The 20,524-nt window shown below is 38.1% G+C and overlaps 1 protein-coding gene across 1 annotated transcript; it reads right to left on the bottom strand.

Annotated features, from left to right (window-relative positions):
* Window positions 1–969: 969 nt before the first annotated feature.
* Window positions 970–20,101, bottom strand: LOC127456262 (anillin-like). The gene is made up of 23 exons (XM_051724672.1): window positions 20,047–20,101; window positions 19,548–19,622; window positions 18,960–19,136; window positions 17,659–17,724; window positions 17,308–17,480; window positions 17,099–17,191; window positions 14,702–14,831; window positions 13,566–13,963; window positions 13,240–13,334; window positions 12,097–12,226; window positions 10,313–10,448; window positions 10,061–10,225; window positions 9,782–9,908; window positions 9,611–9,659; window positions 8,804–8,869; window positions 8,682–8,714; window positions 8,374–8,395; window positions 8,186–8,295; window positions 7,012–7,065; window positions 3,430–3,516; window positions 2,835–2,942; window positions 2,591–2,727; window positions 970–2,375 (listed from the first exon to the last, which is right to left on the bottom strand). Exons 2-23 carry the CDS (start codon window positions 19,603–19,605, stop codon window positions 2,213–2,215), a joined length of 2,577 nt encoding a protein of 858 aa, XP_051580632.1. The 5' UTR covers window positions 19,606–19,622; window positions 20,047–20,101; the 3' UTR covers window positions 970–2,212.
* Window positions 20,102–20,524: the final 423 nt, after the last annotated feature.

Below are 20,524 nucleotides of genomic sequence, written 5' to 3'. Positions count from 1 at the left end.
GGTGTTTTGCGATGATCTTTGTTCGCTCGCCTCTCGGTTTTTCTCTGAAGAGCAGTGTTTCTCTAAAGGAGTATATTTGGAGGATGTATTTAAGCAAACCCTAGCAGTTTAAAATAACTTCCCCCTCCCCATATAATGTAAAACACACATCACATGCAAACTTCAACTCATATCAGGAAAGCTGGCACATATGCAACCTATATAAAGCTTACATATGCAACCTTGAGTCTTATACCAGGCTTTAGACATGCCTTGACTTACACAACATAACAGACATAATGATCAATACTGCTACTAAATGATTATGAATACTGATGACAATTAACATTGATTAATAAAACTAATGAGTAATAATACAGCAGGATTAAATTTGAGTCTTCACATATTCATCGGCACAGTCTCTTTAAGCGCATACAACGGGAGAAGACGTGCGTGGTTTCTTTAGCGCATCCAAGTGTGATTAGAATTAAACGTTTCTTTTTTTTGTTGTTTATAATCAACAACTGACTGTAAAGCAACAAAGGGTATTAAGAGACATTATTCAATGACATCCGTGGATCTCGTCTTTGGACACACAGAATGAGTTAAATCAAACTTTTACTCTCAAGTGGCAGGACCTCTGTGCTAATAGTTTAGGGTTGCCACAGAGTGAAAAATAAATCTTGAGATTTAAGAATTGATATCGTTCAAACGAAGATTGCGATACATTGTAAAATCGACAATTTTACCCAGCCCTAGTTTCCACACCTTTTAAATAGTGAGTTTTAATGACTTTTGCATTTGTTTGCAATGAGTACTACTAGGAGATTGCACTCAGAGCAATTTCTGATGAAATATTTAACAGCCGAGTACACAAATTTCAATGACCTTTCCAGGCCTAGAATGTCAAATTTTCCAGGTTTCCCCAAAACCGTGGGGACACTGTAATATAAAACAAAGAATGAAGAGAAACAAACACTTCAGGCTTTAACAGCCATATTTATTTTATAGTTCCTTTCCCAGGATATTTCATAGAGTTTTACACAGATATAGAATATGGAAACCCTCAGCAATAAACACTTATATGGGACAAATACATCACGTACAAATACTTCCCAACTGTTTCAAAGAAATGACCCTGGAAAGGCAACTTTTCATTCTAATGACAAATAGATGTAATCTACTGACACTTTAAATCAACCTCCACCAACAAAACATTTCCTGCAAAATGATTTGCACACATGAAAAACTGTCATACGTAACAGCTTTAAGGTGTTCCAGATTCAACCCCGAGAACCCCAGACTACATTTGGGTAAAGTTACAAACATGACATGAACGACTGACTACATTCTTGGTCGGACTGTCCAACTCAGTAGATGTAATGCATAAGAAGGTACTCCCAAAATCTCACCGCGCTGAGAATATAATTACCAATATTATTCAAAATAAGGTCATGAGGAGATAACGATATGAATCCCCTCCTCCCTCCCCCAAAAACAAATCATATAGAAATCAGCAACAGTATTCATTACGTACTTCATATACTGTATATACACAAATAAAAACAATTCTCCCTTCTAGATAAAGACTGCAGATTGTTGCCAAAGAGCAAGCAATAAAACTAAAAAGCTTTAGTATAGAGGAGATGCAGTGCTTTCCAAATATTTCATCAAACTTAACAGCATCAATCAGGGAGACCCTCATAAATAACCATAAGCCAAAACAGATCCTGGTTTTAGGATTATTGCATTAAAATGTAAAGCCCACATGTAATCACACTGAGTGAATACCTACTGATAAGGCAGCAGATAAATTGACATTCAAACTAGGCACTTACCTTAAAGCATTTACCTTGAAAACATACAAACCGCACTCCTCTGCTAATGTGAATATTGCCAAAAATCAAATATTAGTCAATTTCTCCTTAAAGCCAAATTATCGTGTGGTAAACAGTTGTAATGATTAGCATTAACATTGCTTAACTTATTATATTTCGAGTATAGCAAAAAGTCAGATATTTAATTTAGATAAATATGCCAATATTCTATTAGCGTCTAATAAACAGCTATATAAGGCAGATCATGATGCATTCTTAATATAAGCCTTCTGAGGCTGCCTGAGTTTAATCTCAATAGATCTTCATGCTCATTACAAAGTGCCAGTTTTGATCTATTCTTCAGTTTGAGCTCCCTTCTTAGTGTTACATGTTAAGGGGTTCATATTAGTGCAGCACTATAGGATGCTCTCACGAGAGGTTCCGGAGGTAGAAGATGTGCTAGCCCAGTTGTCATTGGAGACAGGCTTCTTGTTCCAGGTCTGAAAGTCCAGTAAATTTTGATTGAGTTTCTCCATCCAGTCAGTCCTCTCCTCTCTTGTGTCTGCTGAGAACCAGCATCTGCACAACAACATAAGAACATGTTCATTCAAACAGAGTTAAAATCTACATATAAAGTGTAAACGGTAAAACTATAAAGGCTGTTAAGTATTTTAAATCTAATATTTTTGATATTTGACTAATATAAGTGTGATTGTTTTGACAGGGCTGCCGATTTTAAACTTTATATAAAATAATCAGCAATATTGCTTGAAGTAAATACATGGGTGTATTACTTCTTCAAGGTCTGGCTGTCTTCTTGCAGCAGGGTGTTAGTCTCTACCAATTCAAAGGTGTGTGGCCGTGCACAGCACTCTCTCTCCACGGGTCTAACACTGCAGAAGCCAAAGAGGGAGAGACTGCCATCTGCTGGCTGGAGGAGAACAGACAACAGAACAACAGTCATGCAGAGAAAAGACATGCATTATATGCATGTAATTCTGTGCAAGGGGATGGCTTGTGTTGATTGCACAATCCCACCTTGTCACCCATCTCATTTGGATGGTTCCAGTAGAGCAGATGCCCTCCTTCAAGAAGAAAGTACAACCTCTGCCAGGCTCCAAAACCACTCACATCCTCGAACATGGTCTACAAGAGAAGAGAGAAAATGTTAACTAATTTACACACTTCATTAAAAACAGCATGTTTTCTACAAACCCACACACACCACAAGTCAAATAAAATTACAATATAACACATTATTAAAGCCTAACTGATAAGGACGTTTTTTCATCTGACAGATAAACAGGAAAAATTATTTATCACACAATTATGTTTTGACGTGAACAGGAAGAAATACAGAAAGCAAGTTGTTTTCAAAGATGACTTTTGTTAAATAACTTCCATTAAAATGGGTCAGTGTGTGACTATGAAGATAAACTGCTTGTATAATTTACATATCTTCTTTGCAAATGACTATCGTCGACTGTATTATTATTTTTTGTCAATATATAAATGAATTGAAGAATTACAGACAACTCCGTTAGATGCCAAAAACGTAGGTAATCATTCATGGTATCAGTCGGGCTTTAGAACACATGCATTAACACACACACACACACACACACACACACACCCAAAATCCTTGATGCTGGACGTTGGAGTGGCCCTCACTGTGCAGACGCAGATAGATGTGTCCCTCCAGAGGAGAGAGAAAAGGAACCTAGACACAAGAACAAATGGGTTAGATTGGGCACTTTAACTGAATGTAAAACTTAAATTACCATTCAAAATCGTGTCTAATCCAGTCAATTTAATTTGCAGACATGGTTTATGCATGAATAACTAATTGTAACACTGAAGCTCTGAAGGAAACACTTGGTGTACAATAAAGCTCTAATGAGTGATTATAGCTCAATTATAATAGCAAAGCTCTTACAATTATTAAAGTAGACATCTGCTTAATCAGAATCAATATCGAGATTGTTTAAAAGAAGATCGAGATGCATTGGAAAAATCTATATTTTTACCCAGCCCTACTGGTCTCACAGAATCACGTTACTAAACCTACATTTTTGCAAAATTACTTTTACGTGGCACTTTCCTGGTGAACACTAGAGGCGCTACAATGACAATGATTTTTATTCACTTTTACACAAATCACGATTCAAAAACATGTACTTTTTGCCATCCCTCACACAATTCTATCTTATGACATCTAAACATTTTTACTATAGCGAATGACTTGTTTTAAAGTTTGCATTACATAACCAACATTTACAAGCTTGTTCATGTGCGATCAAATTGCGTGGTAGCTCAACTGATGGAGCGTTACACTTGTGATGTAAAGGACTGGGGTATGAGTCCTGAAGAGCACACGAGTCAACACGTGAACCCCAAAGTGTCATAGAAGCCCCACAAAATGACGTGGTTGTGTTTTTCATCTCACATTTAATTTTTATGACACTATCGGTTAGGTTTAAGGTTTAGGGTAGGGAGGTCGGTTTTGTTGATTTAAAATAGGGCTGAAACGATTAGTCGACATTATTGACAATAAAAAAAGTCGACAAAGATTTTCGTTGTCGAACAGTTGTTTTATTTCATTTAACGTAACGAGATCACAGCTGCAGTTCCGTTTTAACAAAACTTGCATGTCAGCACGTCTAAAAAAGGAAACACCCCGGCGTTATATCTTTAATGCATCCTTTATTCAATTTCAAACAATAAGGAAGAGGTTGATGTAAATAAGCACAAACTACAAAACTGGCATTTCTCCGTGCGGTCAGCGCCGCTTCTACGAGTGAAGTGACCCAATCTAAGGGGGAGATTGAAACTGCACCCGGCTGATGCACACACTGGCACGGGACCCTCATCCCTCGTGCGCTTGCTGCAGCTAGATTATAATAACGTGATGGCTCGTGACATATTGAATCATAATATACTGTATGTGTCACGGTGTGTATCTTATCGCGAAGAAAATCTGCGATACACAGCTCTATTAAGAAGAGAGAGAGTTTGTGGGGTTTTTTAGTGGATTTTTCCCCTTTTTCTCCCAAATTTGGAATGCCCAATTCCCAAAGTGCTTCCAAGTCCTCGTGGTCACGTAGTGATTCGCCTCAGTCCAGGTGGGGGAGGATGAATCTCAGTTACCTGAGACCATCAACCTGCGCATCTTATCACGTGGCTTGTTGAGCACGTTGCCACGGAAACATAGTGCGTGTGGAGGCTTCACACCATCCACCGCGGCAACCACGCTCAACTCACCACGCGCCCCACCGAGAACGAACCATATTATAGCGACCATGAGGAGTTTACCCCATGTGACTCTACCCTCCCTAGCAACCGGGCCAATCTGGTTGCTAAGGAGACCTGGCTAGAGTCACTCAGCACACCCTGAGATTTGAACTAGCAAGCTAGCGATCTCCAGGGGTGGTAGCCAGCATCTTTTACCACAGAGCTACCCAGGCCCCTGAGAGTTTGTTTTTTTTGTGAGTTAAAGATGGATCAAAGTGAACAAAAAAGTGAGAGGGCGTAGTTTTAGCCCATTATACACTGCAAAAAGTGTATAATTTTTTTGGCTTGTTTTCCAATATAAATATCTAAAACTCCTTTAAAACAACATACATTTACTTTAGGAGCTATACTGCAGAAGAAAAATATGTTTGAATATAATATTAAATATTATAAAATATACACAAATCCTTAAAACAATACACATTCACCTGAGAAGCAACATAAGATATTTAAACTTGCTTTTAGAGAACAGATCTTGAATATAGGTATATTTTGTATTTACTGCACTTGCAGAAATATAACCAAGTGAAAAAATACACTTAAATACAAAATACTAAATATCTTATATATTGCTTCAAGTAAATGTATCTTAAGGATTTTTAGAAATTTTTAAATGGAAAACAAGACAAAAAAAAAAAAAGGGAATTATTTAATGAATGAAACATAACAGTATTTTTTCCCCCTTGTAATTCAGTGAATGTTATTTAGAGGTATTTTTAAAAGATGATTTTGTCCTCTTTATTGTTGTTAAGCACGTTTAATACAACCTTTTAACTTGAGGCTCAAGCTGAATAATCGGTTAAGAGCTAATGATTAATCATTGCAATAATTTTCCGAATAGTCGAATAACAATTCCAATAATTGTTAGATTAGTCCAGGGGGTTTCAAAGTCTTAAACAGTAAGACCCCCCACCCCGACAAAATGTACAAGACCGCACCCCCCTTAACCACCATCACATGAGCCAGTGTCTGTCTCCATGTGAAACTGCTCTTGTCACAAACACATGAAGACACATCGACCCGATTTCATGTTGAACTCATAATGGACACATTGTGACGGATAAACAGAGACAGAGCTATATGGCTTTATAATAGATTCGTGAGTGCACAGGACACACTTTGAGCATGCACACGCTCTCTATGAGCAAGAGCAGGGAGATAAGAGAGCAGCATATGTTTGAGGGCATACTTTCACTTTTGTGCGAGTACTAAGGAGCAGAGATTCGCGCTCACGCAACCGGTACATCATGGACGCACTCTCGCGTGATATGCATTCGTATACGGCATTTAACTGTATTATAATGACATAAAGCTATGGTCTATTAAGCTGGACTATGGTCCATTAAGCTATTAATTTTCATTTATCGTGACAATGCATTACCTTGTGTTTATGTATCTTTTGATTTTACTTGGTGAATTTATTATCAATCTCCACTGACCAGCTCTGGCACCCCCCCGGGGAGGTGCGCCTCCCAGTTCGAAAACCGTGGGATTAGTTGATTATAAAAATAATTGTTAGTTGCAGCCCTAATTTAAAACTCGATAAAGCATCAACTTTAACTCACTTTTAGTGCCACACAGTGTAAATTTCACCCTAGAACTGCAGCAATAATTGTGTGTGTAATGAATAACATAATATTTTTCAAAAACGTTGCCGAAGACAAGTATCATGATATTAACTACAACAGAAATGCTTTACTTATATGAGATTCAAAAAGGGAAATCATGAGGATATTTGTTGCATTTGTGAACATGTATATAATAATATCATAAGACTGTTGCACAGGCCAAGACATGCACTAATAGGCCTTTTACATATATCAGTTACATGTATAGAATTTCTCTCCGTTTTGCTCACAAACAAACAAAACATGTGGAAAGCCCACTAAACCACAGGCAGACAACAAGCAGGAAACTGTGACACCTTTTCCTGAAACTCATCTCCAAGAAGTCGCCTGATTTTGCCTTCAAATTTCATCTGAGTGGAGAAAAAGGAGAGAAGGACAGAGACCCAGTTATGTCACCAGAACACCCACCACAGTGCAAACACAACACAAAACCTCAGAACACTGATCAATAGGGGTGTAACGGTTCATCGTGGCAGGATACATCACGGTTCAAAAATGTGACGATGCGCATCGTGGAGATAGGACGCTGTAGAGCCGAGGAGGGCGGGGCCGGGCTGGAATGACGCACGCCCGGTCCCTAATCAGCCTGATGGGGCGCGCGAGGGATAAAGGTGGCCGGGGATGACAGTTTGAGAGAGAGAGAATTGCAGGCAGCTGTACTGTGTGTTTATGGTTGCGTTTATTATTAAGCTATTATTTATATTCTTAAGCCGGTTCTCGCCGCCTCCTTTCCACTGAACCCCCTTACAGACGCTTAATTATTTTGCATCTGTCCTATCCGATGCGGGTGACATCCTGAGCCTATGTGCACACAAATGGAAAACGCTTAGTTGGACACAAGGAGCTCTACGTTACGACTGCAATATAACTGGATAAGCATGCGCTTCCATTAAATATGTATTTCTGAAAAGATATTTAGATGTAACTGGAGACAATGTTATTTTAGAAAAATATGATTTTCATTTTAAATATTTTAAATGTTTGTAATCAGTGACAGTATCAACTATTATTTTCCATTTGGTGTTACCATTGCCCAGGCTGATTTTTAGTCGCAGTATATCTCTGATAGATCATTTAGCACTTTTAAGTACAGTACTTTTAGCTACATTTTTAAGGAAACTAACTGTTTTGCATATATCTTTAAAGTACTATTTAAAAAAAAAAACTTTTTTCAATCTTAACTTTTCTTGATTTAGGTTTAAGGAACAGTGAACCGAACCGAATCGTGAGATGACTTAACCATTGCACCCCTACTGATCAAGCATGCTTTTAGTCAAACAACTGATATGTAAGATGATGTACAAACTGATGTACTGATGTGTAGTTAACCTTAGAATACAGATCCATGATCCTTCATAGTCTCAGTGAGTGATAAAACAAGTGCTTAAAAAGGTGAGAACAACACACACACACACACACACCCTTCATCTCACTCTCTCTTATATAACCCCAGTTTAGGTGCCTCATTACCTTGTCCAGAGGGAACTTGCTCTGTCCCAGTGAATTCAGGGTGATTTTGTGGGAGCCCACTAATGTGAAGTTACTGGAGCGTCGGGCACTCAGACCAGGCAGATTAGCAGCTATAATAGAGGGAAAAGAAATATTACTACCTGAAACCACCAACCAATCTATGATTAGTCAATTAGTTAAATACTTACATGTCACACTCTGGTTAGATTTCTATAGAGAAAAACAGACATTTGAATGAGCCAAAGCTCCAAAAATCCAACATTAAGCAGGATTTTTTTTATTGTTTTGTTTTCCCCTAATTTAAAACACACAATGGACCTCATTCCAGAAATATGAGCAGGACGAATTTCTGAATCATTCCTTAAACCATTCTGACACAAACTGTCACATTGAATCGAATACAACAATATATGCAAGAATGTTTTTACGAACAATTAACATATTCACGAATGAGGCCCAATGAATATTATTATGGAAACTGAGAGAAGATACATACTGTTATGCTGTGGAGTATCTTCTTGGGTGTCACCTAGAGACACAAACACTGTGTTGTAACTGCGCATTGATAAAAGTGATAAAACACTGTTCTCTCAGGATCACATGTGAAAGTGTACACACCCTTGACTTTGTCGAGCTGCGGAACTGCTGAATGTTAATGCTGCTGGTATTGCTCTGTGTATTGGACTACAAAACAGAAATACACAATAAAAACATCACATCAAAAAAGCATTAAAGGGACAGTTCACCCAAAAATGAAAATTCTCTCATAATTTACTCACCTTCGTGCCATCCCAGATGTGTATCTCTAGAACACAAATTAAGATTTGTAAAAGAATATTTCAGCTCTGTAGGTCCTTACGATGCAAGTGAATGGTGACCAGACCTTTCAAGCTCCAAAATCAAATAAAAGTAATCCATATGAATTCAGTGGTTAAATCTATGTCTTCAGAAGTGATATGTCTGGGAGAGAAAAATATAAACATTTAAATCCTTTTTGAACTCTAAATCTCTACTTTCACATCTAAAAAGTCACGTGGCGCCTGTGTAGTTTCACTTTCACATCTGAAAGTGAATGTGAAAGTGGAGATTTAGAGTAAAAAAATGACTTAAACATTGTTGTTTCTCACCCACACCTATCATATCTCTTCTGAAGATATGGATTAAACCACTGGAGTCGCATGAATTACTTTTATGCTGCTGTTATGTGGTTTGTTTTTAGCTACAAAGGTCTGGTCACCATTCATTTGCATTGCAAATATCTTTTGTGTTCTGCTGTAGAAAGAAAGTCACACACATCTGGTATGGCATGAGGGCGAGTTATCCCTTTAACAACATCAAAATTAAGAGATTTTCTAAATTGAGATAGGTTTTTCCAGTAATGGAAAGTACCATTTTTTTTTTTCATCTGATATTAGCTGTACCTACCAAACTGTAGACCTCGACATCAATCTCAAAACTGGAACGGATGTCTTGTCTGGGGTGGAAATCACAACCGTTACATTTAAACAACCTTCCAACAAAACATCACACTATTGTTCTTGCACCCTAACATCAGTGTAAAGATGCAGAGTATTTTTATGAATTGTTAAGACTCACAGTGTGATGGATGTTGGGAAACTGATGGTGTCTCCATTATGGGCATCAGCTGCTGTAGCCAAAGGTGTCGCCATAATGTTACATGGGCCATAACGAATCAGAACGAAGAAGTAGTGTGTTGGACGGCCTTAAAAGAGGCAAAAGTGTTACAAATGACATGTGAAAATGAAACTGCTCCTTTTGTGTTCCACGGTAGTCATATGGGTTTGGATCAACATGATGGTGAGTAAACAATGAGAATGTTCAGTTTTAGCTGAACTATCCCTTTTACACTCTTACCTGTTCGAGCAGAGCACACAAACTCCACCTTGAGAGGCAGCTGGATGCTACTGATACTGACGGTACCCCTACAGGGCTGAAGAGAAGCATTACTGGAGTCTTGTTCTCCGGACACACCCTCTCTCAGCCTGCTGACCTCTGCCAGTAAGGCTGCCCGCTTCTCACCTGCATTACAGGTATAGATGAGAACTGAATCAGAACATGCTGCCTCAGTGTGTTATTAAGCTTTGCAAGAACATTCAAGATACTTACAGGAAACAAGCAGGAGTTTTTCAGCCTCCGCCTCCTGCAGGGAACCCTTCCCATGCTCCTCATCACTGCAGCAGCTCAGAGCCTGCAGCGTCTGTGTAATGATCGTCTGCAGCTTGGCTTCTTCCTCATTCAGAGCCTAAGAGGATAAAAAAAAATCCTTTATAAACCCACATCAGACTTCGTAGCATGAAGTTACCGACAGGCAAATTAATTTAGGGCTGTCACAATTACTCGATTTTATTCAATTACTCGATACAAAAAGTTCCTCAATTAAAAAATAAGGTGGAAGTGACGTGGTCCACGGATGAGGGTCCAGAAACGTAAGGAAAAGAGGTGCAGCTATGTGAGAGCACTTTACTTTAGATTTGAAAAACAATGCAACAGAACTCAAAAATAAGACATCCAGTTTTCACAGATGCGTCCAGATACGGGAGAGAAGGTGAGCCATATGGTTCTGCCCGGGACATGCTGAACTCAGCAAAAAACACATTGGAATGCACTCTAAACCTATTTATCTACACGATCATTGACAATATAGGCTTTTATGAAGCAAAAAAAAAATTATGACAAAGAAGTCTATAGGACTTGATTAAAGTTTCACATGCAATGAGGAATGCACAAACACTTTCTGTTCAATAAATATGAATCTAGATGATCTAAGAAGGTTATTTTTTGCAGATTGTGATTTGGGTTCCGTTCTGTGTAAATTAATTACAATTTAAATGTAAATGCGATCTTCCTCCAAATATAAATTAGATTTCATGAAGATTAAGTTTGTAATAGTTCGCAATACTCCACTTCCGATAAAAATGTATAGTTTGTGGCCATTATCAGAGGTAAAACTTAAATGTGGGAACCCAGAGAACTTTATTTACTGAATAAAACTGCAGGTCTGTATACTGTCAGTCAAAGCTCAACGTGAACCGTTAAAGCCACCAGCTGTGTGTCTTGTGCCCCGCAGACACAACATGAAACTTGCTTACCTGAGAGTAATGGCTAGTCTCCGAATGTGAAATTATTAACCATGTTAAATTAATAAGGCACTGAATGTCCAGATGAGTAGGAGTATTTTACAAGGGACGTGGGAAGTGAAAAGCTTTTGCGATATGTATGTACAGTATGTAGCACACGCAACAACGGCAGCAACTGCAGCTCAACACAAGAGAGAAAACATATCTCTCAATGACGTAATTACTGTAAATATTGTATTCCATTTTGCATGTAAGTGATCGTTTAAAAACAACAACCAAATAAAATGACTTTTATATCTCCATAAAATAGTTTATCCATGACTATAACTCATCTTCAATAAACAAGATTGGTGGGCAGACACTGTCTCTGAAAAGATAAAATATTTTGTTTCCATGGCCATATGGTTTTCCCATTTTTGAGTTTTAAACTGAAATGGGTAGATCGTGTTGTTTAAAAAAAAAAAAAAAAAAAAAGTGGGCACACCTGTAGTAGCCGGTCTCTGTCAGCTTGAACTATATAGGCTACATTTTTTATATTATAGATCTGCTTTGGGTTTCTGCTGGCTTTAGATATAATTTGCACAATTGCTTTGTTGTAGTTATTCAATCATAGAGTGCATCAAAACTTAGGCTAATGAATGCATTTTAGCCAAACGTGACTTCACCTCGAAAAATGTATGCAATCTGAGTTATTAAATAATTTTTCCAATTACACGATTAATTGTCAGAATAATCAGTAGATTACGTGATTACCAAAATAATCAGTAGTGACAGCCCTAAATGAATTCATTATCACTTCAGCCTGTTTCGTACCTTAATTCTCTCCTTGGTGTTGATGGGCTGTGTTGGGCAGGTTTTTTCATTAGCTTGCTTCTGAACTCCAGGTGTCATGCTTTGCGTAGAGGGAGGGTGGATCTTCCTTTGTGAGCGGTAAGAGTCAATGCTGTCAATCAAAGGAATAACTACTGTCAATTATGATGACACATGCGAATCAACAACTGAAAAGTAAATATTTACAATTGGTAATACATGCTATCAAAAAAGATAAACACAGTAACATAGAATGACAACAAGACAAAAATTAAAGTCTGTCACAATTTAGTTAAAGGAGCAATATGTAACATTGACATCAAGCGTTTAAAATGGGTACTGCAGTCCAAATTCAAAATATTGGAGAGAGTTGTCTCCCCCGTCCCCTCCTCCCCAGACTCGAAGCTCATGCAGGTTGCCAGGTTGAGGACACGCAACAGGAATGAGCAAACTGACAATGGCAAGTGACGAGTCGTACACTGCAAGTTGATCAGCTAATGCATATGTTTACAATGTTTTTATTGTTTGCAAATTATAAACCAGCTCATGTGGATTTTTTATAACTCTGTCACTGTTAGCTAGATGTATTGTTGGCTTCCATGGCTGCAGCGCACTGTGTTGGCCCGCTAACTTGTTTCAAATCTGGCAACCCAGGGTGTCGAAATACTATTGGGAAATGGGCAGTGGGCGGGATCACACGTGCCACAACACAAACAGAAATTCCGCCCCAGAACTTACATTTCAAAGTAGAATATACTGGCTGTAGTAGTTATATTTCAACTTAGCATGTTTCCAAAATCTCTGATAACATTTTATGATAATTTTATGCTTTAGTACTGTAAATATATTACATATTGCACCTTTAAACTAATGTGGAAACAAACCCATATTACTTATTTTCTTCTGTGGAACACAAAAGGAGATGTTAGGAAGAATATTAGCCTCAGTCACCATTCACTTACATTGCATTGTTTTCTGCATACCATTAAAGTGAATAGTGACTAAGGCTGCCATCCCTAACATCTCATTTTGTGTTTCAAAGAACAAAGAAAGTCAAACCGGTTCTAAACAAGAGAGTCAGTAAATTATGACAGAATTTTCATTTTGGGTGAACTGTCTCTTTAAGCAGTTCTAAGCAAGCTGCACCTGTACAGAGGTGGAACATTGTCAGCAGTACACATTGACATTTCTTCAGGTGATGGTGGCAGGACTGATGGTTCGGGCACAGTGATTTCAATCTCCTGTAAGAACATTCAAAACCAGTGACATAATTATGTCAGAAGACATATAATGAAAATATTTAAATAAGATCTTGGGTTTTGAATGGTACATAATATTTTGCCATATTGAAACATTGAACACAAAAAAAAAAACTAGTGCACTTTCTCTCATTCACCGTAAACACAAGTACATTGAAAATTTATAAAAACATCTTATGGAAAACAAACTGTAATGTGAAGGATTATCAATACCAATGGTGTGACAACAGCTTCCACTGATTTACTGAGAGGAGAGAGAATACAGCTGGGCGGCAGAGTAAGGAAGTCCTCTTCAGCACCCAAATGGCCGCTTTCCTCCTCCCTCTCCATCTCTACTTCTTCACCATCAACAGGCTGGAGCTCCTTCTCTTCATCACCTGCAGAACTGCCATCAGGAGTTTCTTCACTCTGGTCAAGGGACTCCTGATTTGATTCCACCGTGTCTGATTCTGGTTCATCTTTTTCAGGCTCTGAAGAATTGCTCTTGTCTTTCTCTATCTCCTCTTCATTCTCTGTATTTTCACCTTCATCTTCATCCTCCTTGTCTGCATCCTGCAGGACGTCCTCAAACATCTTGTCAATCAGGGCAGAAGTGCTCAAGGATGAAGGTTCTAATCCAGAAGACAAAATTCTTGGTTTCAATTTAATTAAATATTGCTACAAAACACATTTTACAGTCCAAAAGCCTGAAACCACATTGAAAACCTGGTATTTATCATTTCATTTAAACCAGGCAATTAAAAAGTAAATAAACAAAGGATTTTGACAATTTTAAAACAAGGAAAAAAGACGTAAAAAATGATGAAATATTTCAGATTAAGCGCACTGGTCATTTATCAAATGCAAGCACATTTGTGAAATTGACCAAGGTAATTCTTTTGACTTTCTTGTTTTAATTGAAGCACACAAGATGATCTTTTGAATATTCTCAAACCATGCTTGATAGCATGGATCATCAGGTTTTCATTTAAACATTCGTACATTAAATCCAAAGGGGGACATACCAAATAATAAGATATTCTAAAATCCATGTTATTTTTTTATTCAACTTTTTAGCGTTAATCTGATAGTATAATTTGATATTAGAAACAAATGAGGAAAAGAAAAAAAAAAAAAAAAAAAAGCTAAATGGTTGCATTTTGACAAGTGGTTTTAGATTTTTTGGACCCCAGTGTAAATAAAACAGTAAAAAAGGAGGAAAAAGGAAAACAGGAACATCTCTGTATGACCACACAAATTAAAGTCAATAAACCTGCCTGGTGTTTCTGAAATAGGACTCAATAGGACGTGTTGTACATTCTAATGAAGTAGTTTTTTAAGACCTAAGAGATTCCAGAAAGCACATTTACCTGCTGAGGTATTAAGCTCTTCACTGGGGAAACGAATCGCCACTGTACATGGTGGTGTGGTGTTCAGACTTCCTTCAAACTCCTTACTGTCAACCTCACAGGAGCTGAATTCAGAATCCTTCAGCTCTTCCTACAAAACAGAAACAAGCTGAATGAGACTATGGTTTGCCCCCCCCCCTTCTCTCTCTCACACACACACACACACATACTAAACACCCAGTGAAGTTCTCCAAGTGAGTCAGTGTGAATTAAAATCACACTGGCCCAGTGACCACATTCAAATTCTGGATGAAAACCTTAAAACCAAGGGTGAAAAGTATGACTAAGTAACAAAGAGAGAAACCAAGATAAATAGGGCACAAAAACTTAATGAATCCTCAACAAATGGTGTCAAACACATGCTCACACTCCCGAGCTGTAACGGAGGCCACTGGAGTTTTCGGGTTTTCCTGTGAACCCAGGGCGAGCTTGTGGATGGAGAGCCTCTCTGAGAAAATGAGGATAATTTACATTTGATCTAACCTGCTCAAAAACCAGATAAGAATCCACAGGTGTCTTGTTGTGGTCAGATCACCCTGATAAACCTGATGAAAGTCTGGTCATCATTTACTCATCGTTTCAAACCCATATAACTTACTTTCGTCTAAGGAACACAAAAGGAAATGACATGCAGAATTAAAGTCTTAGCTAGATAGATTTAACATGAGGAAGAATGACAGACAGATAGATAGATAGATAGATAGATAGATAGATAGATTTAACATGAGGAAGAATGACAGACAGATAGATAGATAGATAGATAGATTTAACATGAGGAAGAATGACAGATAGATAGATAGATAGAACATTAGGAAGAATGACAGATAGATAGATAGATAGATAGAACATTAGGAAGAATGACAGATAGATAGATAGATAGATAGATAGATAGATAGATTTAACATTAGGAAGAATGACAGATAGATAGATAGATAGATAGAACATTAGGAAGAATGACAGATAGATAGATAGAGATAGATAGATAGATAGATCATTAGAAAGAATGACAGATAGATTTAACATTAGGAAGAATGACAGATAGATAGATAGATTTAACATTAGGAAGAATGACAGATAGATAGATAGATAGATTTAACATTAGGAAGAATGACAGATAGATAGATAGATAGATAGATAGATAGATAGATAGATAGATCATTAGGAAGAATGACAGATAGATAGATAGATAGATTTAACATTAGGAAGAAAGACAGATAGATAGATAGATAGATAGATTTAATATTAGGAAGAATGACAGATAGATAGATAGATAGATAGATTTAACATTAGGAAGAATGACAGATAGATAGATAGATAGATAGATAGATAGATATTCCAAAGTCTTTCGGTTTTCGGCCCGGTGTCTCCAGAATTTTCGGTTTCGGCCAAAAGTTTTCCTGTCGGTGCATCACTACCTTAGTCCCCATTCACTTTCATTGTACAGGAAAAAAGTGCAATGAAAGTGAATGGTGACTGAGACTAACATTCTACCTAGCATCTTTCTTTGTGTTCCACCAACAAATAAATAATGGCCTTGTTTCCACCTTTAAGATGCATTATCAATGAGCCGTTCACAAGTGGACAGCTGAGACGCATTACTATTTCCACCTGGTATTACCATGTGTCTCAAATGCGTCTTCTGTCACCACCTGTGTTTAGATTTCGAGGGGAGGGTCTCTGGTTTCATGACAACACACCTCAATCATTATGTCAGTGTTTTACTGCATTATAATAAACTGCAAAAGTCATAAAAAAAATAAGGAAAGCGCAAAAAAAAAAAATGGCTTGTGGTTTCTCCAAAATGCAGTTGAAATTTAATACAAGCTCAAATGCAACATTTGTTTAGTTTAGTACCTGTATTAACTGAGCTTCAGATGTGTGTGCTTTTCATCAGTGTAACTGCATGTTGATATCAGACACACTGAAGACGATCCGTGAAGTTCTCGTGCTTGGATGTGATTTCGCTTTTTCAAATTTTCCGATTGGATAGTTATTTCTTTTCAAAGCCACACATAAAAGGCAAAGTTTAAACTCTTGTTTGATGGGTGAGGGGTGGTGCTTTGCTGCTTTCCGGGACACATTCAGGACAGATTGCATTTCACACTTGAAATGCGACGTTATCCAATGCATTTTTTACTACCTCCGTATGCGGTTTCAGTGATCCGATCACAAAATGTTTTGGACCACATTTCCACCTGTATTTAGGGCTGATCATTTGTGATTGGATCACCAAAAACACATCTTAATACCAGGTGGAAACGGGGTAGAATCATATGGGTTTGAAACAACAAAATGGTGAGTAAATGATGACACAATGTTTATTTCTGGGTGAAGTATTCCTTAACTTGATTGGCTCACCTCAGTAAGAGAAGAGTCAGACAGACTTCTCTTCAACCACATGTTCTCTGCCACTGGCTGAACCTTCAATAGACGCAACTCATCCTCACGTGCCTGCACCAGAGAGACACTTATGTCAGTTATTAAAACTTACTGTAAAAATTAATACCTTTTGTTACTGAAGGCTTGAAAAAGGCAATTAGCAGGTCAGGCAAGTGGGAGAGTTGTACCTGACGAATACGGGAGACCTCTTTACTGCTGGGTGTCACTGTAGTGTTCAGTTGCTGTTGGATGCCATGCACAAATCTGGAGAGATTGCGTGTGCAGGGGGTGCAGTGACCAGGGCTGTTCTGAGGTGTTGGAGCTTTGAAGCGCTCCAGGCGGGAGCTAAACTCTCCCTCACCTTTCGGAAAAAAATACATATGTTCAAAAAGCTGCTACACAATTTTTTAGCATCTTTGGAATGATGAATAATGCTTTTCTTTATTTTTCTTTTTTACACGAACTATTCCTTTGGAAGCAGCTGTTGTGATGGAAAGTTGAAGTTATGCAGGGTGAAGGTTGAGTGTGAGAATACTCACCAATGTGACAGATATTCGGACCCTCGGACCCAGGGTCAGACAAGCAGCGTTGGAGTCCAGTCCCACCTGACCACACAGAAACTACTCATTTCTACACTGAACTCATATGTACTTACACAAAACAAACACAATTGCAAGTAATGGTAGACCGATATATTTGCTGTATCTAAAACTTGCATCATTGACAATTTTTATCCTCACTTCAATGCATATTTTGTTATTTTGATAAGATAATTAAGTGTTCTAAATTGAACTGAGGGCATGCAATGAAAAAAGTGATTTTATGGAAAGAAGCGTACCACATCAGCACATACATAGATGTCTCCAACTTCATGCCTTGTTGTTAATAATAAAAAACCTCATCTGGTGAGATATACTGTATATATAAACAAAAATCTTCTCCAGGAGAATATTTAGGCAATAAAAAGCTCCATTTAGTAACTATATAGTATTGTAACAGGGCCAATTCTCTTTCATTTCAAAATAAGAGGCCACAGTTTGTTTTGGACTTGTTTATAGTTATGAATCCCACATTATAGGGGCCTGGATAGCTCAGCGAGTATTGACGCTGACTACCACCCCTGGAGTTGCGAGTTGAAATACAGGGCGTGCTGAGTGACTCCAGCCAGGTCTCCTAAGCAACCAAATTGGAGGGTAGAGTCACATGGGGTAACCTCCACGTAGTCTCTATAATGTGGTTTGCTCTCTATGGGGCACGCGGAGAATAGTGTGGGCCTCCACACACGCTGTGTCTCCGCGGTAATGCGTGCAACAAGCCACGTGATAAAATGCGTGGATTGACGGTCTCAGACGCAGAGGCAACTGAGATTCATCCTCCACCACCCGGATTGAGGCGAGTCACTACGCCACCACGAGGACTTAGAGCGCATTGGGAACTGGGCATTCCAGATTTGGGAGAAAAAGGGGAAAGAAAAATAAAAAAGAATCCCACATTACGCACGAAATCTTACTATTTTTCTGGTCATTATTGGGATTTTGGTTGAATAATAAACTGCATCTGGGATTTTATTTATTTTGGACTCTTTTTGCCTCTATGTCTGTACCTGTTATAGTAAGGAAATACTAAAAAATTTTTTTTTTTTTTTAATTATCGACCGATTAATCCGTTATTGGCCTTTTCCACCATCTTAGATATCGATATTGGCAAAACCCAATTCTAGCGTACTCTCCTAAATGGCATTAGTTAGGATATGGATAACAGGCAAAAAATGAATTGTATATCAATACATATTTGAATAGTCTTCAGTCATTCTACAAAAACGAGACATCTGAATTCTTACCATCCCGTCTCTGGCTGAGTTGCTGGACTCTAGAGCGAATCGAGGCGATGGCTGGGGTGTCTGGTTTCACCTCAAGCTCTGCCCGTCTCTCACGAGTCCTAGCAGGGGAATTTGTGGGGTCCAGGTTCTCCTCACCGCCTGCGGCCAGCCGCCTTCTCTTTAACACATTCTCAAGTTCTGGAAGAATTTCAACGCTTGTATCAATAGTTAATCCCTCTTTGACAATGCTCACAAGGCTCAATGCTGATATTATCATGTAAGGTGTGGTGTAATGGTTAAAGTGAAGTGGTTAGCAAGGCACGATCCAGTAACTATCCTCATTGTGACTTGAGCAACAGGCCACTCCAGGGAGACTGACATCTCTAAATCACTATAAAAGTGACTGCTAAATGACTACTTGCATTACATTTCAACACTATGTGCATTATATAAATAAAAACCAGTTGCATGATCAATTAACCCTAAGGCTTTGGAAACATACTCAAAACTGCTGTCTAGCTAGGCAGCTCACTAAGCTTTACAACTATGAAACCAAACATGTTGTCTTGGTATGGAGTACACTTGGTTTTGGTGTGAAATCAGTGTTACCACTAGAGGCTGAAGTGTTCTCCTCCAGTGGATCTCTCAGTCTCTTCTGATTTTCCATTTCTTTTCACCAGACAGCTATAAAACAGGCCCAAGTTCAATAAGTTTAGCCTTTATATCTTCAAAACATGCCACAGTCCCACGTCAGGTGTATTTCAGACAGTGTTTCACCTTTCATCTACAGCTAGCTTTACTCGCTTTATTTACACAGTCCTGTGGGAAAATACATGACAGATCATTTGCGATTCAATTCAAAGTTCTACTTGATTTACAACTTCAATGAACTGTGAAGTAGCGTCTTTAAAGTCAATTAACGTTATTAATTTGAATAATCTGATTTTTTTTTTTTTTTTTGCTACTTTTATGCGGCTAAAGCGATGCTAACTAGCAAAGAGGGTAGAATAAGAACAAAAACAAAACGCGACATATAAAATTTGTCAAAAACATAAAAAGTCACGACAGTCGTGTTAATTTATCAAATATTCTTCGTCGCTTTTCTTACCTCAACAAAGTAACCGTGTGTGAGTTTTCAAACGTGTCTGTCTGTCAGCAGCGCGCGAGCGTTTGAATTTCCGCGCATGCGCAGAACACCACCAGCTCTCAGGTCAGACCCCAGGGCCCTCCAGTGGCCTAATGAGAATGTTATGAAAAATAATGATTCAGTATTTGCACCGATATTTTATATTATAAAATGATATTATTAACGATAATAATTTTATACAATAACCCATAGCATATAAACAATATATTATATTTTCCATGTCCACTTTACCATTTTCTGCATCAATAATTATACATGTGATTCAAAGAGGAGCTGTTTTTTGTTCAGGGCTCCACAATAAGGATTGCCCAGTGTGAGAGTGTTTTGGGCCCGTTAACAGAACTGTTACTTGCCCAGTTTGGCCACAGCTCCATTGACATCTTAGATTTATTCATCTTGTGTGTGTGCGCATTTCTTGTAAACATATTTGGTTTTTCTT

The sequence above is a fragment of the Myxocyprinus asiaticus genome, chromosome 18 (assembly GCF_019703515.2).
Source record: "Myxocyprinus asiaticus isolate MX2 ecotype Aquarium Trade chromosome 18, UBuf_Myxa_2, whole genome shotgun sequence".
Classification (NCBI taxonomy): domain Eukaryota; kingdom Metazoa; phylum Chordata; class Actinopteri; order Cypriniformes; family Catostomidae; genus Myxocyprinus; species Myxocyprinus asiaticus.
This window is presented reverse-complemented; position numbering and strand designations above follow the sequence as displayed.

Excerpts from the sequence above, each read along its gene's own strand:
- LOC127456262 (XM_051724672.1), bottom strand. The coding sequence starts at position 19,605 with ATGGAAAATCAGAAGAGACTGAGAGATCCACTGGAGGAGAACACTTCA. Across the intron at positions 17,192-17,307 it reads AGGTCTCCCGTATTCGTCAG|GCACGTGAGGATGAGTTGCG; the intron begins GTACAACTCTCC and ends TCTCTGGTGCAG. Across the intron at positions 7,066-8,185 it reads GCAAGTTCCCTCTGGACAAG|ATGAAATTTGAAGGCAAAAT; the intron begins GTAATGAGGCAC and ends TTCTCCACTCAG.